We start from the raw sequence: 27696 nt of genomic DNA on the forward strand, positions 1-27696 counted from the left end.
GATTTTAAGGGGAAAATTTGGAATTTTTTTGGATTTTAAGAGGGGAAAAAAATGGGAATTTTTGGAATTTTCCAGAGGCGAAATTGGAGCAGAAATTCCCAATTGTGGTGGGAAATGAATCAACCCCAAAAGCCTGGAAAAAATGGGGAAAATCCTGGAAAAAAATGGGGAAAATACTGGGAAAATTGGGGAAAAAAAGAGGAAAATTGGGAAAAATCCTGGGAAAATTGGGGAAAAAAGAGGAAAATTTGGAAAAAAAAGGAAAATTGGGAAAAAAAGAGGAAAATTGGGAAAAATCCTGGGAAAATTGGGAAAAATCCTGGGAAAATTGGGAAAAAAAGAGAATTTACCTGGTCTGAAATCAGCCGGAGGGGGCATCGTCCTGGGCACCGAGTAAATTCCTGGAAAATGGGAAAATTGGGGAAAAATGGGGAAAAATTGGGGAAAAATTGGGGAAAATTTGGGGGAAAATTGGGAAAATGGAAAAAATTGGAAAAATTGGAAAAAGAATGGGAAAATTGGGGAAAAGTAGGAAAAAAATCGGAAAATTGGGAAAATAATGGGAAAATTGGGGAAAAATTGGGAAAATAATGGGGGAAATGGGGAAAATTGGGGAAATAATGGGGAAATTTGGGAAAAATTTGGGGGAAAATTGGGAAAATAATGGGAATATTGGGGCAAAATTGGGAGAAATTGGGAAGAATGGGGGAAAATTGGGGAAAATGGGAAAAATTGGGAAAATTGGGGGAAATTGGGAAAATTGGGGAAATTTGGGAAAAAATGGGAAAATAATGGGGGAAATTGGGAAACTTGGGGGAAAATTTGGGGAAAATTTGGGGAAATTGGGGAAAATTGGAAAAATTGGGGGAAATTTGGGGAAAATTGGGTCGAAAATGGGAAAAATTGGGAAAATTTGGAGAAAATTGGGGAAATTGGGGGAAAATTGGAAAATAATGGGAAAATAATGGGGGGAAATTGGGAAAATAATGGGAAAATAATGGGAAAATTTGGGGAAAAATTGGGAAAATAATGGGAATATTGGGGCAAAATTGGGAGAAATTGGGAAGAATTGGGGAAAATTGGGGGAAAATGGGAAAAATTGGGAAAATTTGGGGGAAATTGGGAAAATTGGGGAAATTTGGGAAAAATGGGAAATAATGGGGGGAAATTGGGAAACTTGGGGGAAAATTTGGGGAAAATTTGGGGAAATTGGGGAAAATTGGAAAAATAATGGGGGAAAAGGGGAAAATTGGGAAAATAATGGGGAAAATGGGAAAATTGGGAAAATTTGGAAAAAAAAGGGAAAATAATGGGGGGAAATTGGGAAAATTTGGGGAAATTGGGAGAAAATTGGGAAAATTTTGGGAAAATTGGGAAAATAATGGGGGAAATTGGGGCAAAATTGGGGAAAATTGGGGGAAAATAGGAAAAATTGGGAAAAATTTAGGAAAATTGGGAAAATTTGGGGAAAATTGGGGAAAACTGGAAAAATAATGGGGAAATTTGGGGAAAATTGGGAAAAATTGGGAAAATTGTGAAATTAATGGGGAAAATTTGGGGAAAATTTGGGGAAAAATTTGGGGAAAATGGGGAAAATTGGAAAAATAATGGGAAAATTGGGGGAAAATTGGGGCAAAATTGGGAGAAATTGGGAAGAATTGGGGAAAATGGGAAAAATTGGGAAAATTTGGAGAAAATTGGGAAAATTTGGGAAAAAATGGGAAAATAATGGGGGGAAGTTGGGAAAATTTGGGGAAATTTTGGGGAAAACTGGGACAATTGGGAAAAATGAGGAAAATTGGGAAAATAATGGGGGGAAATGGGGAAAAATTGGGGAAATTTGGGGATTTAAACAAGAAAAAAGGGGAAATTTGGAGATTTAATTCAGAATAAAAGGGGAAATTTGGGGATTTAACAGGAAAATGGGGAATTAATGGAGAAAATCAAGGAAATTTGGGATTTAACCTGGAAAACAGGAGAAAATTTGGGATTGAAACAGGAAATAAAAGGGAAATTGGGGATTTTAGAGGGAAAAGGGGGGAATGAACCCAGAAAATGAAGGAAATTTGGGAATTTGGGCCGGGAAATTGGGGATTTAACAGGGAAAATAAAAGGGAAATTTGGGGATTTAAACAGGAAAAAAAGGGGAAAATTGGGGATTTAATTCCGAATAAAAAGGGGAAAATTGGGATTTAATTCAGAATAAAAAGGGGGAAATTTGGGGATTTAATTCAAAATAAAAGGGGAAAATTGGGGATTTAATTCCGAATAAAGGGAATTTGGGATTTAATTCAGAATAAAAGGGGAAAATTGGGATTTAATTCAGAATAAAAGGGGAAATTTGGGATTTAATTCCGAATAAAGGGAATTGGGATTAAATTCCGAATAAAAAGGGGAAATTGGGATAAATTCAGAATGAAAAGGGGAATTTGGGATTTAATTCAGAATAAAAAGGGAAAATTGGGGATTTAATTCGGAATGAAAAGGGAATTGGGATTTAATTCTGAATAAAGGGAATTTGGGATTTAATTCAGAAAAGGGAATTTGGGATTTAATCCCGAATATAAAGAGAATTTGGGATTTACTTCAGAATAAAAAGGGGGAAATTGGGATTAAATTCAGAATAAAAAGAGAATTTGGGATTTAATTCCGAATAAAGGGAATTGGGATTTAATTCAGAATAAAAAGGGGAATTTGGGATTAAATTCAGAATAAAGGGAATTGGGATTTAATTCAGAAAAGGGAATTTGGGATTTAATAATTCCGAATAAAAGGGGAATTTGGGATTTAATTCCAAAAAGGGGAATTTGGGATTTAATTCAGAATAAAAAGGGGAAAATTGGGATTTAATTCAGAATAAAAGGGGAAATTTGGGATTTAATTCAGAATAAAAAGGGGAATTTGGGATTTAATTCAGAAAAGGGAATTTGGGATTTAATTCAGAATAAAAAGGGGAAAATTGGGGATTTAATTCAGAATAAAGGAAATTTGGGATTTAATTCAGAATAAAAAGGGGAAAATTGGGATTAAATTCCGAATAAAGGGAATTGGGATAAATTCTGAATAAAAAGGAATTTGGGATTAAATTCCGAATAAAGGGAATTGGGATTAAATTCAGAATAAAGGGAATTGGGATTTAATTCAGAAAAGGGAATTTGGGATTTAATAATTCCGAATAAAAGGGGAATTTGGGATTTAATTCCAAAAAGGGGAATTTGGGATTTAATTCCGAATAAAAAGGGGAAAATTGGGATTAAATCCCGAATAAAGGGAATTTGGGGTTAAATCCCGAATAAAGGGAATTTGGGGTTTAATCCCGAATAAAGGGAATTTGGGATAAATTCAGAATAAAAAGGGGAATTTGGGGTTAAATCCCGAATAAAGGGAATTTGGGGTTTAATCCCGAATAAAAAGGGGAATTTGGGATAAATCCCGAATAAAGGGAATTTGGGGTTTAATCCCGAATAAAGGGAATTTGGGATAAATCCCGAATAAAGGGAATTTGGGGTTAAATCCCGAATAAAGGGAATTTGGGATAAATTCAGAATAAAAAGGGGAATTTGGGGTTAAATCCCGAATAAAGGGAATTTGGGGTTAAATCCCGAATAAAGGGAATTTGGGGTTTAATCCCGAATAAAGGGAATTTGGGGTTTAATCCCGAATAAAGGGAATTTGGGGTTAAATCCCGAATAAAGGGAATTGTTTGTGCTCACCCGGCTGCCGCTGCAGGCGCCCCGGCCCCAGCCAGTTCCCGTAGGTTTCCTGCAGGGCCATGGGGTGACCCTGAAACGGCCCCAAAACCCTAAAACGGACCCCAAAACCTCATCAGGGACCCCAAAAACCCTAAAATGGACCCAAAAACCCTGAAATGGACCCAAAACCTCATCAGGGACCCCAAAAACCTAAAATAGGACCGAAAAACCTAAAATGGGACCCAAAACCCTAAAATGGACCCAAAACCTCATCAGGGACCCCAAAAACCCTAAAATGGGACCCAAAAACCCTAAAATGGACCCAAAAACCCTAAAATGGACCCAAAACCCTAAAATGGGACCCCAAAACCCTAAAATGGACCCAAAAACCTCATCAGGGACCCCAAAAACCTAAAATGGACCCCAAAACCCTAAAATGGACCCAAAAACCCTGAAATGGACCCAAAACCTCATCAGGGACCCCAAAACCCTAAAATGGACCCAAAAACCTCATCAGGGACCCCAAAAACCCTAAAATGGACCCAAAAACCCTAAAATGGGACCCAAAATCTCCTTTGGGACCCAAAAACCCTAAAATGGGACCCAAAAAACCTCAAAATGGGACCCAAAACCCCTAAAATGGGACCGAAAAACCCCTCAGAGACCCCAAAATCTCATCAGGGACCCCAAAAACCTCATCAGGGACCCCAAAACCCTAAAATGGGACCCCAACCCTAAAATGGGACCCCAAAAACCCTAAAATGGACCCCAAAAACCTCATCAGGGACCCCAAAAACCCTAAAATGGGACCCCAAAAACCTAAAATGGACCCAAAAACCTAAAATGGGACCCCAAAAACCCTCAGAGACCCCAAAATCTCATCAGGGACCCCAAAAACCCTCAGGGACCCCAAAACCCTAAAATGGGACCCAAAAACCTCATCAGGGATCCCAAAATGTCACCAGAAACCCCCAAAATCCCTTTTGTGACCCCAAATTCGCCTCCCCAAAACCCCAAATTCCTCACCCGGACCCCAAACGCTCCCCAGGAACCCCAAATTCTCCTTTGTGACCCCAAACCCTCCCCATGGACCCCAAAATTCCTCATCCCCACCCCAAAATCCCCTCCCGGACCCCAAAACTTCACCGGGAACCCCAAAAATCCCATCCGTGACCCCAAAATCGCCTTTGGTGACCCCAGACCCTCCCCAGGAACCCCAAAATCTCCTCAGTGACCCCAAAATCCCTTCAGTGACCCCAAATATTCACCGGGAACCCCAAAATCTCCTCAGTGACCCCAAAACCTCCTCTGGGACCCCAAATTCCTCACCTGGACCCCGAACCCTCCCCAGAAACCCCAAAAATTCCTTTGGGGACCCCAAATTCCCCTCTGGGACCCCAAAATCTCCCCAAGGACCCCAAAACCTCCCCAGTGACCCCAAAATCCCTTCCCAGACCCCAAAACTTCCCCAGTAACCCCAAAAATCCCTCAGTGACCCCAAAATTCCTCACCCCCACCCCAAAATCCCCAAAATCCCATCCATGACCCCAAAACCTCCCCAGGAACCCCAAATTCTCCTCCCTGACCCCAAAACTTCACCAGGAACCCCAAAATCCCTTCAGTGACCCCAAACCCTCCCCAGAAACCCCAAAAATTCCTTTTAGGACCCCAAATTCTCCTCCCTGACCCCAAATTCCCCTCAGTGACCCCAAAATCCTCTCTGGGACCCCAAAACCTCCCCGGTGACCCCAAAATCTCCCCAAGGACCCCAAACCCTCCCCAGTGACCCCAAAATCCCCTCTGGGACCCCAAAATCTCCCCAAGGACCCCAAAATCCCTTCCCAGACCCCAAAACTTCCCCGGAAAGCCCAAAAATCCTCCCCGGTGACCCCAAATTCTCCTCCCCGACCCCAAATTCCCCTCAGTGACCCCAAATTCCCCTCTGGGACCCCAAACCCTCCCCAGTGACCCCAAAACCTCCCCAGAAACCCCAAAAATCCCTCTGGGACCCCAAAATCCCCCCCAGGAACCCCAAAAATCCCTTTGGGGACCCCAAATTCTCCTCCCCGACCCCAAATTCCCCTCTGGGACCCCAAAACCCCCTCTGGGACCCCAAAACTTCACCAGGAACCCCAAAACCTCCCCAGAAACCCCAAAATCCCTTCCCAGACCCCAAAATCTCCCCCAGGAACCCCAAAAATCCCTTTTGGGACCCCAAATTCTCCTCCCCGACCCCAAATCCCACCCGTGACCCCAAATTCCCCTCTGGGACCCCAAATTCGCCTCCGCGACCCCAAATCCCACCCGTGACCCCAAATCCTCACCCGGACCCCAAATTCGCCTCCGCGACCCCAAATTTTCCTTTTCTGGCCCCAAATCCCGGCCCCGCCCCGGCCCCGCCCCCGCTCGGTTTCGGTTCCCGCCGGAGCCAAAAAGGCCCAAAAACCCCAAAAATCACCCCAAAAAAAATCCTCAAATTCCCACGGGGGGGGGAGCAGAAAAATCTCCCCAAATTTGGGGTGAAAATCTCAAATTTGGGGGAAAAAATTCCCAATTTTGGGGTAAAAAAAAATCCCAATTTTGGGGTGAAAATTCGAATTTTTGGGTAAAAATCCCAAATTTTGGGGTGAAAATCCGAAATTTTTGGGGTACAAAATCCGAATTTTGGGGTAAAAAAATCCCAATTTTGGGGTAAAAAAAAAATCCCAATTTTGGGGTAAAAATTCGAATTTTTGGAGTGAAAAATCTGAATTTTGGGGTGAAAATCCCAATTTTTGGGTAAAAATCCCAAATTTTAGGGTGAAAATCCGAAATTTTTGGGGTAAAAATCCGAATTTTGTGGTAAAAAAATCCCAATTTTTTTGGGGTAAAAAATCCAATTTTGGGGTAAAAAAATCCGATTTTTTGGGGGTAAAAAAATCCCGAATTTTGGTGTAAAAAAATCCAAATTTTTTAGGGTGAAAAATCCGAATTTTTTAGGGTGAAAAATCCGAATTTTGGGGTAAAAATCCCAATTTTGGGGTAAAAATCCCAATTTTGGGGTAAAAAAATCCCAATTTTGGGGTGAAAATCCGAATTTTTGGGGTAAAAAATCGCGGATTTTTGGGTTAAAATCCCGAATTTTGGGTAAAAATCCGAATTTTTGGGGTAAAAATCCCGAATTTTTGGGTTAAAATCCCGAATTTTGGGGTACAAATTCCGAATTTTGGGGTAAAAAATCGCGGATTTTTGGGTAAAAATCCCGAATTTTGGGGTAAAAAAATCCCGAATTTTTGGGTTAAAATCCCGAATTTTTGGGGTAAAAATCCCGAATTTTGGGGTAGAAATCGCGGATTTTTGGGTTAAAATCCCGAATTTTGGGGTAAAAAAATCGCGAATTTTTGGGTCCGTTCCGGGTTTTGGGCTCGGCCGGGGCCGCGCTCGAGTGGAAAATTTGAATTTTCGGCCCCGCGGGTCCCGGCCTCGTTTTTGGCCATTTTCGTTTCCCTTTTTTGGGTTTTTTTTGGGTTTTTTGGGGCCGAAGCTGCGAGGAGGAGGCGGCGGCGCCGCTTCCGGCGATTTCCGGGGGGTTTGGGGCGAGGGAGGGCAAAAAAGGGCAAAAAAAATGGGGGGAAAATGGGGGAAAATAAATGGGAAAAAATGGGGAAAATTGGGAAAAAATGGGGAAATAAATGGGAAAATAAATGGGAAAATAAATGGGAAAATAAATGGGAAAAAATCGGGAAAATAAATGGGAATAAAGGGGGGGAATGGGGAAAAAATGGGGAAATAAATGGGAAAAAAAGGGGGGAAAATGGGGAAAAAATGGAGAAAAAAATGGAGAAAAGAAGGGAAAATAAATGGGAATAAAGGGGGGAAAATGAGAAAAAATGGGGAAAAAATGGGGAAATAAATGGGGAAAAAAAAGGAAAATAAATGGGAAAATAAATGGGAAAATAAATGGGAAAAAATCGGGAAAATAAATGGGAATAAAGGGGGAAAAATGGGGAAAAAATGGGGAAAAACGGGAAAATAAACGGGAATAAAGGGGGGAAAAGGGGGGAAAATGGGGAAAAAATGGGGGAAAAATGGGGAAAAAAGTGAAAATAAATGGGGAAAATGGGGGAAAAAATGGGGAAATAAATGGGGAAAAAAAGGGAAAAATCGGGAAAATAAATGGGAATAAAGGGGGAAAAATGGGGGAAAATGGGGAAAAAAGGGAAAATAAATGGGAATAAAGGGGGAAAATAAATGGGAATAAAGGGGGAAAATAAATGGGAATAAATGGGGAAAAATGGGGAAAAAATGGGGGAAAAATGGGGAAAATGAAGGGAAAATAAATGGGAAAAAATCGGGAAAATGAAGGGGAATAAAGGGGAAATAAATGGGAATAAAGGGGAAATAAATGGGAATAAAGGGAAAAAAATAAATGGGATAAAAGGGGAAAATAATAAATGGGAATGAAGCAAAAAAATGGGAATAAAGGGAAAATAAATGGGAATGAAGGGAAAAATAAATGGGAATAAAGGGGAAAATAAATGGGAAAAAAGGGGAAATAAATGGGAAAAAAATAAATAAATGGGAATAAAGGGGGAAATAAATGGGAAAAAGGGGAAAATAAATGGGAATAAAAGGGGAAAAATGGGAATAAAGAAAAAAATAATAAATGGGAATAAAAAGAAAAATAAATGGGAATAAAGGGGAAAATAAATGGGAATGAAAGGGAAAAATAAATGGGAAAAAAGGGAGAAAAATGGGAATGAAGGAAAAAATGGGAATAAAGGGGAAAAATAATAAATGGGAATGAAGGGGAAAATTAATGGGAATGAAGGGGAAAATAATAAATGGGAATGAAGGGGAAAATAAATGGGAAAAAATGGAAAAATAAATGAGAAAAAAGGGAAAAATAATAAATGGGAATAAAGCAAAAAAACAAGTGGAAAAACACAAAGAAAAAGGGGGGAAACAAAAAAAATGGGGGGGAAATCTAAAAATAAAAGATAATAAAGCCCCAAAAACTTGGGGGAAAAACCACCTCAAAAAATGGGAATAAAACCCCAAAAATGGAGGAAAAAACCCGAAAAAACGGGAGAGAAAAAAATCCCAAAAAAGAGAGGAAAAGTGAAAAAATGGGAAAAAACCCAAAAGCAAAGGGAATGAATCCACCCAAAAAAAACACAGGGGAAAAAACCCCAAAAATGGGAAAAAATTCACAAAAATTTGGGAATAAAGCCCCAAAAATGGGGGAAAATCCCCAAAAATGGGAATGATGGGAACGGCCCATTGCAGCTGGTGAGGATGAGGATGAGGATGGGGATGGGGATGGGGATGGGGATGAGGATGATGAAGATGGGGATGAAGATGGGGATGGGGATGGTGAGGATGATGAGGATGAAGATGGGGATGAGGATGAGGATGAGGATGGGGATGGTGAGGATGAAGATGAAGATGAGGATGAAGATAACGAAGATGAGGATGAGGATGCGGATGAAGGTGAGGGTGAGGGTGGTGAGGATGGTATGAAGATGAGGATGAGGATGAGGATGGTGGGGATGGGGATGGGGATGAGGATGCGGATGAAGATGGGGATGAGGATGGGGGTGAGGATGAAGATGGGGATGAAGATGATGAGGATGAGGATGGGGATGGGGATGGGGATGAGGGTGAGGATGATGAGGATGGGGATGAGAATGAGGATGAAGGTGAGGGTGAAGATGGTGAGGATGAGGATGGGGATGAAGGTGACGAGGGTGAGGATGGTGAGGAGGAGGGGATGAGGATGAGGATGAGGAGGGTGACGATGAGGATGAAGATGAGGATGAAGATGAGGATGAAGATGAGGATGAAGATGATGAGGATGAGGGTGAGGATGGGGGTGGTGAGGGTGAGGATGAAGATGGGGATGAAGATGAGGATAAGGATGATGAGGATGGGGATGAGGAGGGGGATGAAGATGAGGATGGTGAGGATGATGATGAGGGTGAGGATTTGTTGCTGGGTTTGGGGTCAGGGTCAGGTTTGGGGTCAGGGTCAGGTTTGGGGTCAGGTTTGGGGTCAGGTTTGGGGTCAGGATCAGGTTTGGGGTCAGGTTTGGGGTCAGGGTCGGGTTTGGGGTCGGGTTTGGGGTCAGGGTCGGGTTTGGGGTCAGGGTCAGGTTTGGGGTCAGGGTCAGGTTTGGGGTCAGGGTCAGGTTTGGGGTCAGGGTCGGGTTTGGGGTCAGGGCCGGGTTTGGGGTCAGGATCAGGTTTGGGGTCAGGGTCAGGTTTGGGGTCAGGGTCGGGTTTGGGGTCAGGGTCAGGTTTGGGGTCGGGGTCAGGTTTGGGGTCGGGGTCAGGTTTGGGGTCAGGGTCAGGTTTGGGGTCAGGTTTGGGGTCAGGGCCGGGTTTGGGGTCAGGTTTGGGGTCAGGGTCGGGTTTGGGGTCAGGGTCAGGTTTGGGGTCGGGCCCGGCTGTCCCTGAAGGTTTCGATGCCGATCCTGGAGCTGGGGCGGGAACTGGGGACACGAGCGGAGAGGGGCAGTGACAGCGAGGGGACAGGGAGGGGACAGGGAGGGGACATTGAGGGGACACTGGGGGGACAATGAGGGGACACTGAGGGGACATTGGGAACATTGAGGGGACACTGGGGACATCGAGGGGACATCGGTGACATCGAGGACATGACTGGATGTGGGGCTGTGACATTGGGGACATCAAAGGGACACTGGGGACATCGAGGGGACACTGAGGGGACATCGAGGACATCAAGAGGACATCGGGGACATTGAGGGGACATTGGGGACATTGAGGACACAGCTGGAAGTGGGGCTGTGACATTGGGAACATCGAGGGGACGCTGGGGACATCGATGACCATCGAGGACAATGAGGACATCAAGGGGACATTGAGGGGACGTGGCCAAATGTGGGGCTGTGACACCGAGAGGACATCGAGGGGACATCGAGGGGACATCGGGGACATTGAGGGGACACAGCCAGACATGGAGCTGTGACACCGAGGGACATCGTGGGGACATCAAGAGGACATCGGGGACATTGAGGGGACAAGGCTGGACATGGGGTTGGGACATTCCCACAAAAAATCCCCAAAATCCCCCCCAAAAATCCCAAATTCCCCCCAAAATCCCCCCCAGTTCCCCCCAAAATCCCTCCCCCATTATTCCCCCAAATCCTGGGGGATTTTCCCCAAAATTTTTCCCCAAACTTGCCCCAAAAATCCCCGAAAAAATCCCCCCCAAAAAGTCCCAAAATTTTCCCCAAATTCCCCCCCCAAATAAAAAAAGAAAATCCCCCTAAAAAAATCCCCAAAATTCAAAAAAAATCCCCAAAATTCCCCAAATTTCCCCCAAAATTCCCCCAAATCCCCGGAATGTGAAGCCCCTCCCCCCCCCCAGGGCCACCATTGTCCCCTCGGTGTCACCTCCCCCCCTTTTTGTCACTGTCCCCAAATCGTCACCGCAATGGAGGACACGGCTCTGCACTGCCATGGGGGTGGCCCTGCCCAGAGCGTCCCCAAGGGCAGGGGACAGCCCCCAAAGTGTCCCCAAAGTGTCCCCAAGGGGGGGTGGCACTGCCCAGAGCGTCCCCAAGGGCAGGGGACAGCCCCCAAAGTGTCCCCAAAGTGTCCCCAAGGGGGGGGGGTGGCACTGCCCAAAGTGTCCCTTGAGGAGGTGGCACTGTCCAAAATGTCCCCTGCCACCACTTGGGGCCAGTCAGGTGCCACTTGGTGGCCCTTGGGGACACTCTGGTGACATTTGGTGTCCCTTGGTGACATTTGGTGGCCCTTGGGGACACTCTGGTGACATTTGGTGATACTCTGGTGACATTTGGTGACATTTGGTGTCCCTTGGTGTCCCTTGGTGTCCCTCAGAGGGACACGGAGCCCTGGCGGGAGTCGCTGGGCCCAGGAGGGCGGTGACGAGCACGGGGTGGCCTTGGGGACACTCGGGGACACTCGGGGACACTCGATGGCATTTGGTGACCCTTGGGGACATTCGGTAACCCTCAGGGACACTGGATGACCCTTGGGGACCCTTTGGGGCACTCTGGCACCCTTGGGGACATTCGGTGACCCTTGGTGACCCTTGGAGACCCCCAATGACCCTTGGAGACCCCCAATGACCCTTGGGGACATTTGGTGACCCTTGGGGACAAATGATGACCCTTGGTGGTCCTTGGAGACCCCCAATGGCACTCAATGACCCTTACGGACACTTGGTGACCCTTGGTGACACTTGATGACCCCCGGGGACACTCAGTGATGCTTGGGGACACTTGGTGACTCCAGGTGACATTTTGGTGACCCTCAGGGACACTCGATGACCCTCGGGAACACTTTGTGACCCTCAGGGACCCTCAATGATATTTGGTGACACCTGGGGACACTCAGGGACCCTTGGTGACCCTTGGTGACCCTCGGGGCCGCTTGGGGACCCTTGGTGACATTCGGTGACACCCAATGACCCCTCAGGACCCTTGGGGACACTCGGTGACCCTTGGTGACCCTTAACGACCTTTGGGGACACTCAGTGATGCTCAATGACACTCAGTGAGGTTTGGTGACACTCTGGTGACACTCTGGTGACACTTGGGGACACTCTGGTGTCCCTTGGTGTCCCTTGGTGTCCCTCAGAGGGACACGGAGCCCTGGTGGGCGTCGCTGGGCCCCAGGAGGGCGGTGACGAGCACGGGGTGGCCTTGGGGACACTCGGGGACACTCAATGGCATTTGGTGACCCTTGGGGACCCTTTGGGGCACTCTGGTACCCTTGGGGACATTCGGTGACCCTTGGTGACAAATGGTGACCCTTGGAGACCCCCAATGACACTCGATGACCCTTGGGGACATTTGGTGACCATCAGGGACACTCAGGGACCCTTGGGGACACTTGATGACTCCAGGTGACATTTGGTGACCCTCAGGGACCCCTGGGGACACTCAGTGACACTCGATGACACTCAGTGAGATTTGACGAGCCTTGGTGACCCTTGGGGACCCTCGGGGCTGCTTGGGGACCTTTGGTGACACTCAGGGACCCTTGGTGACCCTTGGTGACCCTCGGGGCCGCTTGGGGACCCTTGGTGACATTCGGTGACACCCAATGACCCCTCAGGACCCTTGGGGACACTCGGTGACCCTTGGTGACCCTTAATGACCTTTGGGGACACTCAGTGATGCTCAATGACACTCAGTGAGGTTTGGTGACACTCTGGTGACACTTGGGGACACTCGGTGACCCTTGGTGACCCTTAATGACCTTTGGGGACACTCAATGACGCTCAATGACACTCAGTGACATTTGGTGACACTCTGGTGACACTTGGGGACACTCGGTGACCCTTGGTGACACTCGGGGCTGCTTGGGGACCCTCAATGACCCCTCAGGACCCTTGGGGACCCTTAATGACCTTTGGGGACACTCAATGACACTCAGTGAGATTTGGTGACATTTGGTTTTCCTTGGTGACCCTTGGTGACATTTGGTGGCCCTTGGTGACATTTGGTGACCCTCGGTGTCCCTCAGACGGACACGGAGCCCTGGCGGAAGTCGCTGGGCCCCAGGAGGGCGTTGACGAGCACGGGGTGGCCCCGGTGGCACTCGGCCTGCGCCGCCCTCAGCACGGCCACCACCCGGGCCTCCGTGTCCCCGCCGCTGTCCCCTCCATTGTCCCCGCCATTGTCCCCTCCATTGTCCCCTCCATTGTCCCCAGCATTGTCCCCAGCATTGTCCCCTCCGCTGTCCCCTCCGCTGTCCAGGACGAAGCCGCGCCCGCCCAGCGCCGCCGCCACCGCGTGGTAATCTGGGGACACAGGGGTGGCACTGTCACCAAGGGGTGGCATTGTCACCAAGGGGTGGCATTGTCACCAAGGGGTGGCATTGTCACCAAGGGGTGGCACTGTCACTGTGGGGACACAGGGGTGGCACTGTCAGCAGTAGTGGCATGGGGACAGGGTATGGCATTGTCACCATGGGGACAGGGGGGTGGCATTGCCATCAGGGGGAAAAGGAGGTGGTCACTCATTGGTCAGTGCTCATTGGTCAGTGGTCACTCATTGGTCACTCAGTGGTCACTCATTGGTCACTGGTCAGTTCTCATTGGTCAGTTGGTCACTCCCTGGTCACCCCCTGGTCCCTCATTGGTCACTGGTCAGTTCTCACTGGTCTCTCATTGGTCAGTTCTCATTGGTCACTCATTGGTCACTCACTGGTCAGTTGGTCACTGGTCACTCATTGGTCACTGGTCAGTGGTCACTCAGTTCTCATTGGTCACTCAATGGTCACTCATTGGTCAGTTCTCATTGGTCACTGGTCAGTTCTCATTGGTCAGTTGGTCACTCCCTGGTCACTCCCTGGTCACTCCCTGGTCAGCTCTCATTGGTCAGTTGGTCAGTGGTCACTCATTGGTCAGTTCTCATTGGTCCCTCCCTGGTCCCTGGTCCCTGGTCCCTCATTGGTCAGTTGGTCAGTGGTCAGCTCTCATTGGTCAGCTCTCATTGGTCCCTCATTGGTCAGTTGGTCAGTGGTCCCTCAGCTCTCATTGGTCAGTTGGTCAGTGGTCACTCATTGGTCCCTCAGCTCTCATTGGTCAGTTGGTCAGTGGTCCCTGGTCAGCTCTCATTGGTCAGTTGGTCCCTGGTCAGCTCTCATTGGTCATTGGTCCCTCAGCTCTCATTGGTCAGTTGGTCCCTGGTCAGCTCTCATTGGTCAGTTGGTCAGTGGTCCCTCAGCTCTTATTGGTCAGCTCTCATTGGTCAGTTGGTCATTGGTCATTGGTCAGCTCCCATTGGTCAGTTAGTCCCTGGTCCGCTCCCACTGGTCAGTGGTCCCTGAGCTCCCATTGGTCAGTGGTCCCTGAGCTCCCATTGGTCAGTTGGTCCCTGGTCCGCTCCCATTGGTCAGTTGGTCCCTGAGCTCCCATTGGTCAGTTGGTCCCTGGTCCGCTCCCATTGGTCAGTTGGTCCCTGAGCTCCCATTGGTCAGTGGTCCCTGGTCCGCTCCCATTGGTCAGTTGGTCCCTGGTCAGCTCTCATTGGTCAGTGGTCCCTGAGCTCCCATTGGTCAGTGGTCCCTGGTCAGCTCCCATTGGTCAGTGGTCCCTGAGCTCCCATTGGTCAGTTGGTCCCTGGTCCGCTCCCATTGGTCAGTTGGTCCCTGAGCTCCCATTGGTCAGTTGGTCCCTGGTCCGCTCCCATTGGTCAGTTGGTCCCTGAGCTCCCATTGGTCAGTGGTCCCTGGTCCGCTCCCATTGGTCAGTTGGTCCCTGGTCAGCTCTCATTGGTCAGTGGTCCCTGAGCTCCCATTGGTCAGTTGGTCCCTCAGCTCCCATTGGTCAGTGGTCCCTGAGCTCCCATTGGTCAGTGGTCCCTGGTCAGCTCCCATTGGTCAGTGGTCCCTGAGCTCCCATTGGTCAGTGGTCCCTGGTCAGCTCCCATTGGTCAGTGGTCCCTGAGCTCCCATTGGTCAGTTGGTCCCTGGTCAGCTCCCATTGGTCAGTGGTCCCTGAGCTCCCATTGGTCAGTGGTCCCTGGTCAGCTCCCATTGGTCAGTGGTCCCTGAGCTCCCATTGGTCAGTTGGTCCCTGGTCAGCTCCCATTGGTCAGTGGTCCCTGAGCTCCCATTGGTCAGTTGGTCCCTGGTCAGCTCCCATTGGTCAGTGGTCCCTGAGCTCCCATTGGTCGCTCACCGCTGTAGCGCAGCCCGCAGCCCACGGCGCTGCCCAGCAGGGGGAGCTGCTCGCGGCTGATCTGCGTCCAACCGGCGTCGTTGCCAACCAGGGCGATGACAGCGACCTGGGGACAGCAGGGGACAAAGAGGGGACACGGATGGGACACGGATGGGACACGGATGGGACACGGATGGGACACGGGGACACAGGGACAGAGACACAGACACAGGGACCTGGGGACAGCAGGGGACAAAGGGACAGGGATGGGACACGGGGACAGAGACACAGCGACCTGGGGACAGCAGGGACAGGGATGGGACACGGGGACAGGGACCTGGGGACAGCAGGGGACAAAGGGACAGGAATGGGACATGGGGACAGCAACCTGGGGACAGCAGGGACAGGGATGGGACACGGGGACAGGGACCTGGGGACAGCAGGGGACAAAGGGACAGGAATGGGACATGGGGACAGCAACCTGGGGACAGCAGGGACAGGGATGGGACACGGATGGGACACGGGGACACAGGGACAGAGACACAGGGACCTGGGGACAGCAGGGACAGGGATGGGACACGGGGACACGGGGACAGAGACACAGCGACCTGGGGACAGCAGGGGACAAAGAGGGGACAAAGAGGGGACACGGATGGGACACGGATGGGACACGGGGACACAGGGACAGGGACACAGCGACCTGGGGACAGCAGGGGACAAAGAGGGGACACGGATGGGACACGGATGGGACACGGGGACACAGGGACAGAGACACAGACACAGGGACCTGGGGACAGCAGGGGACAAAGAGGGGACACGGATGGGACACGGGGACAGAGACACAGCGACCTGGGGACAGCAGGGGACAAAGGGACAGGGATGGGACACGGATGGGACACGGGGACACAGGGACAGAGACACAGCGACCTGGGGACAACAGGGGACAAAGATGGGACACGGGGACAGGGACAGATACAGTGACCTGGGGACAGCAGGGACAAAGGGACAGGGATGGGACACGGGGACACAGAGACCTGGGGACAAGGGACAAGGGACAAAGGGACACAGAGGGGACACAGGGACACAACAGGGGCACAGGGACAGTGCCAATGACAGTGCCAAACATAGCTAACAATGACAATGACAGTGACACAGTGACAGGGACAATGACAATGACACAGTGTCATTGTCAACAATTGACAATGACAATGACACAGTGACAATGACACGGTGACAGTGACACAGTGACAATGACAATGACACAGTGACAATGACAGGGTGACACAGTGGCAGTGACACAGTGACAATGACACAGTGACACAGTGACACAGTGACAATGACAATGACACGGTGACAGTGACAATGACACGGTGACACAGACACGGTGACAGTGGCAGTGACCTTGTGGCGCACGAAGGTGTCGAACTCCATCAGGCTGAAGCCCAGGGAGCCGTCCCCGAACAGGACCCACACCTGGGAGTGTCCCCAAATGTCACCCGGGGTCACCGAGTGTCACCCATGGGTGGCCCTGGGGACCCTCTGGCCCCTCCAAAGTCCCCAATGTCCCCATCCCCTCCACATCCCCTGTCCCCGATGTCCCCAATGTCCCCATGGTGCCCACATCCCCATTGTCCCCAGTGTCCCCAGTGTCCCCAATGTCCCCTCTGCTCCTATCCCCCCCCCAGTGTCCCCAGTGTCCCCATCCCCTCAATGTCCCCCCATGTCCCCACTGCTCCCATCCCTCCCCATCCCCCAGTGTCCCCAATGTCCCCAGTGCCCCCTACCCCCATCATCCCCATCCCCCATACTGTCCCCACCCCCCCGCTGTCCCCAACCCCCCCCCCGCTGTCCCCAGGTGTCCCCAGGTGTCCCCCGGTGTCCCCAGGTGTCCCCAGGTGTCACCTCAGCCTCGGGCCGGCAGAGTTTGGCCCCGAGCGCGAATCCTCCGCCCACGCCCAGAGTGCCAAAGGGACCTGAGGGGACAATGGGGACAATGGGGACATCAGTGCCACCACCGGGGACACAGGGGACAATGGGGACATCAGAGTGCCACCACCGGGGACACAGGGGACAATGGGGACATCAGTGCCACCACTGGGGACAGCAGGGACATCAGTGCCACCGCGCTGGCCGTGTCCCCACGTGTTCCTGTGTGTCCCTGCATGTCCCCAGGCAGGGGTGGCCGTGTCCCCAGGTGTCCCCAGGTGTCCCCAGGTGTCCCCAGGTGTCCCCAATGTCCCCAGATGACCATACCTGGGTCCATCCAGCCCCGGGGCTGCTGAGGTCTCACGGTGCACGCTGCTGTGTCCCATCAACGTCCCCAGGTGTCCCCCAGTGTCCCCAGTGTCCCCAATGTCCCATCATTGTCCCCAACGTCCCCAGGTGTCCCCCAGTGTCCCATCATTGTCCCCATACCTGGGTCCATCCATCCCCGCAGCTGCTGGGGCCGCACCGTGTACGCCGCTGTCCCCAATGTCCCATCATTGTCCCCAATGTCCCCATTGTCCCCAGTGTCCTATCAATGTCCCCATTGTCCCCAATGTCCCATCATTGTCCCCAATGTCCCCAGTGTCCCATACCCGGGTCCATCCATCCCCTTGGCTGTCGTGGCCGCACCGTGTACGCCGCTGTCCCCAGTGTGTCCCCAATGTCCCCAATGTGTCCCCAGTGTCCCCAGTGTCCCCAGTGTCCCCAATGTCCCATCAATGTCCCATACCAGGGTCCATCCATCCCCTTGGCTGCCGTGGCCGCACCGTGTACGCCGCTGTCCCCAATGTGTCCCCAATGTGTCCCCAATGTCCCCAATGTGTCCCCAGTGTCCCGTACCCGGGTCCATCCATCCCCGCGGCTGCCGGGGCCGCACCGTGTACGCCGCTGTCCCCAATTTGTCCCCAGTGTCCCCAATGTGTCCCCAATGTGTCCCCAATGTCCCCAATGTCCCCAGTGTCCCGTACCCGGGTCCATCCATCCCCGCGGCTGCCGGGGCCGCACCGTGTACGCCGCTGTCCCCACGAAGTCGCCGCCGTCGGCCACCAGGAGGCTCTGGGGGGGCAGGACCCGGTCCAGGGCCTGGAGCAGCATCAGGGGGTTCAGGTGGCACGGGGGGGGCACCGCGGCCTTGGCCCTGAGCGGGGACAGAACCCGAAAATCCTGAAATGGGGGAGGATGGGGCAAAAATCCCGAAATGGGAGAGGATGGGGGCAAAAATCCCAAACTGGGAGACAATGGGGGCAAAAATCCCGAATTGGGAGACAATGGGGGCAAAAATCCCAAACTGGGAGAGGATGGGGGCAAAAATCCCAAACTGGGAGGGAATGGGGGCAAAAATCCAAACTGGGAGGGAATGGGGGCAAAAATCCCAAACTGGGAGAGGATGGGGGCAAAAATCCCGAATTGGGAGAGAATGGGGGCAAAAATCCCAAAGTGGGGGAGAATGGAGGCCAAAATCCGAAACTGGGAGAGAAGGGAGGCAAAAATCCCGAATTGGGAGACAATGGGGGCAAAAATCCGAAACTGGGAGGGAATGGGGGCAAAAATCCCGAATTGGGAGACAATGGGGGCAAAAATCCCAAACTGGGAGACAATGGGGGCAAAAATCCCACATTGGGGGAGAATGGGGGCAAAAATCCCAAATTGGGAGACAATGGGGGCAAAAATCCCGAATTGGGAGAGGATGGGGGCAAAAATCCCGAATTGGGAGAGAATGGGGGCAAAAATCCCGAATTGGGGATGTCAGAACCCAAAAATCCCAAATTTGGGGGGCCTGAACCCAAAAATCCCAAACTGGGAGAGAATGGAGGCAAAAATCCCAAACTGGGAGGGATTGGAGGCAAAAATCCTGGGGAAAGGGGAGTGAGGGGGGGACAGAACCCAAAAATCCCGAACTGGGGGGGTCTGAACCCAAAATTCCCAAAATGGGGGGAATGAGCCCAAAAATCCCAAAAAAAATCCCCAAGAAAAGGGAATGAACCCAAAAACCCCAATTTTGGGCATTGTGAACCCAAAATCCCCCGAATTGGGGGGGCGGGGGGGGGGGGCTGAGCCCAAAAATCTCCCAAAAATGGGAATGACCCCCCCCAAAACGGGAATGACCCCAAAAATCCCAAATGGGGGGGGCTGACCCCAAAAATCCCCAAAAAAGGGGAATGACCCCAAAAATCCCAAAAAAGGGGAATGACCCCAAAAATCCCCAAAAAAGGGGGAATTACCCCAAAAATCCCCAAAAAAGGGGAATGACCCCAAAAATCCCCAAAAAAGGGGAATGACCCCAAAAAGGGGGAATGACCCCAAAAATCCCAAGCCCCCCCCACCCCCAGGGCCGGTTGGGAAGGGGCTGCGGTGGCCCCAAAATGGGGAATGGGATCCCCCAAAATTCCTCCCTGTCCCTCTGTCCCTGTGTCCGTCTGTCCCCATCCCCGTCCCTGTCCCCCTGTCCCTCTGTCCCCGTGTCCGTCTGTCCATCCCTCACCGGTTCAGCCTGTCCCCATCCCTGTCCCCATCCCTGTCCCCCTGTCCCCGTGTCCGTCTGTCCGTCCCTCACCGGTTCAGCCTTTCCTTGTCCCTGTCCCCATCCCTGTCCCCCTGTCCCTCTGTCCCCCTGTCCCTGTGTCCGTCTGTCCGTCCCTCACCAGTTCAGCCTGTCCCCATCCCTGTCCCTCTGTCCCCCTGTCCCCGTGTCTGTCTGTCCCCCTGTCCCTGTCCCCCCGTCCCCCCGTCCCCGTGACCGTCTGTCCGTCCCTCACCGGTTCAGCCGCTCCTTTTCCGTCTCCGCCTCCCGCAGCCGCTGCAGCCACGGCCGGGGGCAGGAGAAGCCCGGGAGGCTCCGGGCCAGGGCCACCAGCAGGGACGCGGGGTCACCTGGGGACAGCAGAGGAGTGTCACCAAAGGGACACCAAGGGACACCAGAGTGTCACCAAAGGGACACCAGAGTGTCACCAAAGGGACACCAAGGGACACCACAGGGACACCAGAGTGTCACCAGCAGGGACGCAGGGTCACCTGGGGACACCAGAGGAGTGTCACCAAAGGGACAGCAAAGGGACACCCAAAGGGACACCAGAGTGTCACCAAAGGGACAGCAAAGGGACACCAGAGTGTCACCAAAGGGACACCAAGGGACACCAGAGTGTCACCAAAGGGACACCAGAGTGTCACCAAAGGGACACCAGAGTGCCACCAGCAGGGACGTGGGGTCACCTGGGGACACCAGAGGAGTGTCACCAAAGGGACACCAAGGGACACCAGAGTGTCACCAAAGGGACACCAAGGGACACCAGAGTGTCACCAAAGGGACACCAGAGTGTCACCAAAGGGACACCAAGGGACACCAGAGTGCCACCAAAGGGACAGCAAAGGGACACCAGAGTGCCACCAGCAGGGACAGCAAGGGACACCAGAGTGCCACCCAAAGGGACACCACAGGGTCACCCAAGGGACACCAGAGTGTCACCAGCAGGGACGTGGGGTCACCTGGGGACACCACGGGGTCACCAAAGGGACAGCAAAGGGACACCAGAGTGTCACCAAAGGGACAGCAAAGGGACACCAGAGTGTCACCAAAGGGACACCAAGGGACACCAGAGTGCCACCCAAAGGGACACCAAGGGACACCAAGGGACAACAAAGGGACACCACAGGGTCACCCAAGGGACACCAGAGTGTCACCAGCAGGGACATTCAGCCCTCATTCGGCTCAGTTCGGCCCCAAACCGGCTCCATTTGATCCCAAACCGGTTCCTTCTGACCCCAAACCGGTTCCTTTGTGTCCCCAAAGTCCCCATTTGGGTCCCCATTTGTGTCCCCATTTGTCCCTCACCCTGCACGGCCACCCGGGGTCTCCAGAAGACGTCGGAATTCCTCAGCAGCTGCTCCCGGTCACGATTGACCCCAAACAGCCTCATTTTAACCCAAAACCGCCTCATTCTGACCCCAAATTAGCTCGTTCTGACCCCAAACCGCCTCATTCCAACCCCAAACCGGTTCATTTGTGTCCCCAAAATCCCCATTTGTGTCCCCAGTGTCCCCAGAGCTCCTCACCCTGCATGGCCAGCTGGGGTCTCCAGAAGACATCGGGTCCCAGTTTGACCCAAAACCGCCTCATTTTAACCCCAAAACCGCCTCATTCTGACCCCAAATTAGCTCGTTCTGACCCCAAACCGCCTCATTCCAACCCCAAACCGCCTCATTTGTGTCCCCAGCGTCCCCAGAACTCCTCACCCTGCACGGCCAGCCGGGGTCCCCAGAAGACATCGGGTCGTGGTTTGACCCAAAACCGCCTCATTTTAACCCAAAACCGCCCCATTCCGACCCCAAATCAGCTCATTCCGACCCCAAACCGCCTCATTTGTGTCCCCAGTGTCCCCATTTGTGTCCCCATTTGCCCCTCACCCTGCACGGCCAGCCGGGGTCTCCAGAAAACGTCCGAATTCCTCAGCAGCTGCTCCCGGTCGCGGTTCACGGCCACCACGGCGGTGCCGCGGCCAAAGAGGCGCCCGTAGGACAGGCGGAAATCACAGACGGTGCCTGGGGGACACCGGGGGGCGCGGGGGGACACCGGGGGCTCAGGGGGACACGGGGGCTCAAGGGGGACACGGGGGCTCAAGGGGGCTCAGGGGGGCTCAGGGGGACACTGGGGGACAGGGGGGGCATGGGGGGCTCAGGGGGGGACACCGGGGGCTCAGGGGGACACTGGGGGGCTCAGGGGGGCTCAGGGGCACAGGGGGACATGGGGGGCTCAGGAGGGGACACCGGGGGCTAAGGGGGACACTGGGGCTCAAGGGGGCTCAGGGGGGCTCAAGGGGGCTCAGGGGGGCTCAGGGGGACACTGGGGGACACGGGGGGCTCAGGGGGCTCAGGGGGGACACCGGGAGCTCAGGGGGGACACCAAGGGCTCAGGAGGGGACACCGGGGGCTCAGGGGGGCTCAGGGGGGCTCAGGGGGGCTCAGGGGGACACGGAGACACCGGGGGCTCAGGGGGACACCAAGGGCTCAGGGGGACATGGGGGCTCAGGGGGGCTCAGGGGGACACCGGGGGCTCAGGGGGGACACGGGGACACGGGGGGACACAGGGGGCTCAGGGGGGCATGGGGGGCTCAGGAGGGGACACCGGGGGGCTTAGGGGGAGACACGGGGGGCTCAGGGGGACACTGGGGGGCTCAGGGGGGCTCAGGGGGCTCAGGGGGCTCAGGGGGGACACAGGGGGCTCAGGGGGCTCAGGGGGGCATGGGGGCCTCAGTAGGGGACACCGGGGGGCTTAGGGGGGCTCAGGAGGGGACACGGGGGGCTCAGGGGGACACGGAGACACCGGGGGGCTCAGGGGGACACCAAGGGCTCAGGAGGGGACATGGGGGCTCAGGGGGGCTCAGGGGGACATGGGGGGCTCAGGAGGGGCTCAGGGGAGACACCAAGGGCTCAAGGGGACGTGGGGGGCTCAGGGGGACACCGGGGGGCTCAGGGGGACACCGGGGGGCTCAGGGGGCTCAGGGGGGGACACGGGGGCGTCCCCGGGGGTACCTGCCAGCAGCACCAGGTCGGCGTCGCGCAGGGCGTCGCGGCGGTTCTGCCGCAGCAGCAGGGGACACTCGGGGGGCAGCAGCCCCCGCGCCGCGCCCCCGAGGTAGCAGGGGACACCCAGGGACTGCAGCGCCGAGCTGGGGACGCGCCAGGGGACGGTGGCACCGGCTGGCCCCAGACCGGCTCCATTCGGCCCCAAAATGGCCCCAAAACCGGCTCCGTTTGGCCCCAAAATGGCCCCAGAACCGGCCCCAAAACAAGCTCCATTTGGCCCCAAAACGGCCCCAGAACCGGATCCATTTGGCCCCAAAATGGCCCCAAAACCGGCCCCAAAACAAGCTCCATTTGGCCCCAAAACGGCCCCAGAACCGGCTCCATTTGGCCCAGAAATGGGCCCAGACCGGCTCCTTTGGCCCCAAAATGGCCCCAAAACCGGCCCCAAAACCGGCTCCATTTGGCCCCAGAAATGGCCCCAAAACCGGCTCCATTTGGCCCCAAAATGGCCCCAAAACCGGCCCCAAACCAGCTCCGTTCGGCCCCAAAATGGCCCCAAAATGGCTCTGTTCGGCCCCAAACTGGTTTGATTTGGTCCCAAAACTGGCGTGGTTTGGCCCCAAAAATGGCTCAACTGGGACCCCAGTCCCTCCCAGTCCATCCCAGTCCATCCCAGTCCATCCCAGTCCCTCCCAGTCCCTCCCAGTCCATCCCAGTCCATCCCAGTCCCTCCCAGTCCATCCCAGTCCATCCCAGTCCATCCCAGTCCCTCCCAGTCCATCCCAGTCCATCCCAGTCCATCCCAGTCCCTCCCAGTTGATCCCAGTCCATCCCAGTCCATCCCAGTCCATCCCAGTCCATCCCAGTCCATCCCAGTCCATCCCAGTCCCTCCCAGTCCATCCCAGTCCCTCCCAGTCCATCCCAGTCCCTCCCAGTCCATCCCAGTTTATCCCAGTCCATCCCAGTCTATCCCAGTCCATCCCAGTTTCTCTCACCTCAGTTCCTCCGCGGGCGTTGGGGGCAGCAGGGCCTGGCTGCCCACGAGCAGCAGCGGCCGCTGAGCCCGGCTTAGGAGCTCTGAGCACTGCTGGACCTGGATTGACCCAACAGGGCCGGGATTAACCTGGGATTAACCTGGGATTAACCTGGGATTAACCCAACAGAGCTGGGATTAACCCGGGATTGACCCAACAGAGCCGGGATTAACCCAACAGAGCTGGGATTAACCCGGGATTGACCCAACAGAGCCGGGATTAACCCAACAGAGCCGGGATTGAGCCGGGATTAACCCAACAGAGCCGGGATTAACCCGGGATTAACCCAACAGACCCGGGATTAACCCAACAGAGCCGGGATTAACCCAACAGAGCCGGGATTAACCCAGCAGAGCCCATCTTAGGAGCTCTGAGCACTGCTGGACCTGGATTGACCCAACAGAGCCGGGATTAACCCAACAGAGCCGGGATTAACCCGGGATTAACCCAAACAGAGCCGGGATTAACCCAACAGAGCCGGGATTAACCCGGGATTAACCCAAACAGAGCCGGGATTAACCCAACAGAGCCGGGATTAACCCAGGATTAACCCAAACAGAGCCGGGATTAACCCAGGATTAACCTGGGATTAACCTGGGATTAACCCGGGATTAACTCGGGATTAACCCGGGATTAACCCAACAGAGCCGGGATTAACCCGGGATTAACCCGGGATTAACCCGGGATTAACCTGGGATTAACCCAGGATTAACCCAAACAGAGCCGGGATTAACCCAGGATTAACCTGGGATTAACCTGGGATTAACCTGGGATTAACCCGGGATTAACTCGGGATTAACCCGGGATTAACCTGGGATTAACCCAACAGGGCCGGGATTAACCCAAACAGAGCCGGGATTAACCCAGGATTAACCTGGGATTAACCTGGGATTAACCTGGGATTAACCCGGGATTAACTCGGGATTAACCCGGGATTAACCCAACAGAGCCGGGATTAACCCAACAGGGCCGGGATTAACCCGGGATTAACCCGGGATTAACCCAACAGAGCCGGGATTAACCCAACAGAGCCGGGATTAACCTGGGATTAACCCGGGATTAACCCAACAGGGCCGGGATTAACCCGGGATTAACCCGGGATTAACCCGGGATTAACCTGGGATTAACCCAAACAGAGCCGGGATTAACCCAGCAGAGCCCGGTTCAGGAGCTCTGAGCGCTGCTGGACCTGGATTGACCCAGGATTAACCCAAATCTTGGGCGTTTCCCCCAAATTTGGGGGTTTTTCCCCCATCTTTGGATTCTTTTGGGGTTTTTGGGCTCTCACCTCTTTTGGGTTTTTCCCCCAAATTTTCGAGGCTTTTCCCCCAAATTTTGCTGTGATTTCCCCAAATTTTGAGCTTTTTCCCCCCAAAATTTCAGGTTTTCTCCCCATTTTGGTTTTTTTTTTTTTGGGATTCTTTTGGGGTTTTTGGGCTCTCCCCTCTTTTGGGTTTTTCCCCCCAAATTTTGAGCTTTGTCCCCCCAAATTTTGGGGTTTTTTCCCATTTTGGGATTCTTTTGGGGTTTTTTGAGCTCTCACTTCCTTTGGGATTTTCCCCCAAATTTTGCTGTGATTTCCCCAAATTTCGAGGCTTTTCCCCCAAATTTCCATTTTTTCCCCCAAATTTTGGGGTTTTTTTTTTGGGGTTGTTTTGGGGTTTTTGGGCTCTCCCCTCTTTTGAGTTTTCCCCCCAATTTTCGCTGCAATTTCCCCAAATTTTGCTGTTTTCCCCCCCAAATTTCGGGGTTTTTCCCCCCAAATTTCGGGGGTTTTCCCCCATTTTGGGGGTTTTTTTTGGGATTCTTTTGGGGTTTTTGGGCTCTCACCTTTTTGGGTTTTTCCCCAAATTTTCGAGGCTTTTCCCCCCAATTTTCGCTGCGATTTCCCCAATTTTTGAGCTTTTTTCCCCCAAATTTCCGTTTTCCCCCCAAATTTCAGGTTTTTTCCCCCCCATTTTGGGATTTTTTTGGGGGGTTCTTTTGGGGTTTGTTTTGGGGTTTTTGGGCTCTCACCTCCTTTGGGATTTTCCCCCAAATTTTCAAAGCTTTTCCCCCAAATTTTGCTGCAATTTCCCCAAATTTTGGGAGCTTTTTTCCCCCAAAATTTCAGGGTTTTTTCCCCATTTTGGGATTTTTTGGGGTTCTTTTGGGGTTTTTGGGCTCTCCCCTCTTTTGGGTTTTCCCCCCAATTTTCGCTGCGATTTCCCCAAATTTTGAGCTTTTTTCCCCAAATTTCTGGGTTTTTTCCCCTAAATTTTGGGCTTTTTTTCCCCATTTTGGGTTTTTTTGGGGTTTTTGAGCTCTCACCTCTTTTGGGTTTTTCCCCAAATTTTCGCTGCTATTTCCCCAAATTTTTGGTGTTTTCCCCTCCAAATTTCGGGTTTTTCCCCCCAAATTTCAGGGTTTTTCCCCCATTTTGGGTTTTTTTTGGGGGGTTCTTTTGGGGTTGTTTTGGGGTTTTTTGGCTCTCCCCTCCTCTGGGTTTTCCCCCCAATTTTCGCTGCGATTTCCCCAAATTTTGAGCTTTTTTCCCCCAATTTTTGGTGCTTCCCCCCCCAAATTTCCGTTTTTTTCCCCCAAATTTTGGGGTTTTTTCCCATTTTGGGTTCTTTTGGGGTTTTTTTGGGCTCTCACCTCCTTTGGGTTTTCCCCCAAATTTTCCCTGTGATTTCCCCAATTTTTGAGCTTTTCTCCCCCAAATTTCCGGGTTTTTTCCCCCCAAATTTTGGGATTCTTTTGGGGTTGTTTTGGGGTTTTTGGGCTCTCCCCTCTTTTGGGTTTTTCCCCCCAATTTTCTCTGTGATTTCCTCAAATTTTGGTGTTTTCCCAGCAAATTTCCGGTTTTTTCCCCCAATTTTTGAGCTTTTCCCCCCAAATTTCCGGTTTTTCCCCCCAAAATTTCTGGGTTTTCTCCCCATTTTTGGGGTTTTTTGGGGGGTTCTTTTGGGGTTGTTTTGGGGTTTTTGGGCTCTCCCCTCTTTTGGGTTTTTCCCCCCAATTTTCGCTGTGATTTCCCCAATTTTTGGTGTTTTTCCCCCCAAATTTTGAGCTTTTTCCCCCCAAATTTCCGTTTTTTCCCCCAAATTTTGGGGGTTTTTTTGGGGTTGTTTTGGGGTTTTTGAGCTCTCACCTTTTTGGGTTTTTCCCCCAAATTTTCGCTGCGATTTCCCCAAATTTTGAGCTTTTCCCCCCCAATTTTTGCTGTTTTCGCCCCCAAATTTCGCTGTTTTTTCCCCAAATTTCGCTGTTTTTTCCCCAAATTTCGCTGTTTTTTCCCCAAATTTTTGGGGTTTTTTTCCCCCTTTTGGGATTTTTTGGGATTTTTGGGATCTTTTGGGGTTTTTTGCCGCTCCTCACCTGCTGTGGGGTGGCCCTGGGGATGCTCAGCCCCATCGGCTTCAGCTCCCGCGGCTCCCAGGCCCCCGCAAAGAGCTCGGCCACGTACTGGCCCAGGTACCTGAAACGGGGAATTTTAGGGGATTTTGGGGCTTTTTGGGGGATTTTAGGGGGTTTGGGGCTGTTATGGGGATTGGGGGTTTTGGTTTGGGTTGGTTTTGGGGGATTTTTGGGGGATTTTTGGGGGATTTTTGGGGGTTTTGGGGGGTTTTTGGGGGAATTTTGGGGTTTTTTGTTTGATTTTTGGGGTTTTTCGGGGGTTTGGGGCTTTTGGGGGGATTTTGGGGGGTTTGGGGCTGTTATGGGGTTTGGGGTTTTTGTTTGGGTTGGGTTTGGGGGGTTTTTGGGGGAATTTTGGGGTTTTTTTGTTGGGGTTTTGGGGTTTTTTTGGGGGGTTTTTGGGGTTTTGGGGGTTTTGGGGGGG

General features: G+C 52.4%; 2 protein-coding genes across 4 annotated transcripts in view; both read right to left on the minus strand.

Annotated features, from left to right (window-relative positions):
- The window catches only part of LOC136570060 (C-type lectin domain family 17, member A-like), a 17355-nt gene extending 13482 nt beyond the window's left edge, over positions 1 to 3873 (minus strand). For all 3 annotated transcript variants that reach the window (XM_066570497.1, XM_066570496.1, XM_066570498.1), the window contains exons 1-2: positions 3714 to 3873; positions 351 to 401 (exon numbers count right to left, since the gene is read on the minus strand). In XM_066570497.1, coding sequence (XP_066426594.1) covers positions 351 to 401; positions 3714 to 3774 — 112 coding nt within the window. In that variant the 5' untranslated portion in view covers positions 3775 to 3873. The remainder of the gene's footprint in view (positions 1 to 350; positions 402 to 3713) is intronic.
- A 9234-nt stretch (positions 3874 to 13107) lies between these two features.
- The window catches only part of ILVBL (ilvB acetolactate synthase like), a 37373-nt gene continuing 22784 nt past the window's right edge, over positions 13108 to 27696 (minus strand). Inside the window, exons 7-16 of the mRNA XM_066570384.1 lie at positions 27234 to 27333; positions 23835 to 23932; positions 22845 to 22981; positions 21720 to 21854; positions 20075 to 20189; positions 18287 to 18456; positions 17235 to 17305; positions 16734 to 16805; positions 15354 to 15459; positions 13108 to 13469 (exon numbers count right to left, since the gene is read on the minus strand). Of these exons, the coding sequence (XP_066426481.1) occupies positions 13189 to 13469; positions 15354 to 15459; positions 16734 to 16805; positions 17235 to 17305; positions 18287 to 18456; positions 20075 to 20189; positions 21720 to 21854; positions 22845 to 22981; positions 23835 to 23932; positions 27234 to 27333 (1285 nt within the window). The 3' untranslated portion in view covers positions 13108 to 13188. The remainder of the gene's footprint in view (positions 13470 to 15353; positions 15460 to 16733; positions 16806 to 17234; positions 17306 to 18286; positions 18457 to 20074; positions 20190 to 21719; positions 21855 to 22844; positions 22982 to 23834; positions 23933 to 27233; positions 27334 to 27696) is intronic.

Source organism: Molothrus aeneus, unplaced genomic scaffold (assembly GCF_037042795.1).
Source record: "Molothrus aeneus isolate 106 unplaced genomic scaffold, BPBGC_Maene_1.0 scaffold_30, whole genome shotgun sequence".
Classification (NCBI taxonomy): Eukaryota; Metazoa; Chordata; class Aves; order Passeriformes; family Icteridae; genus Molothrus; species Molothrus aeneus.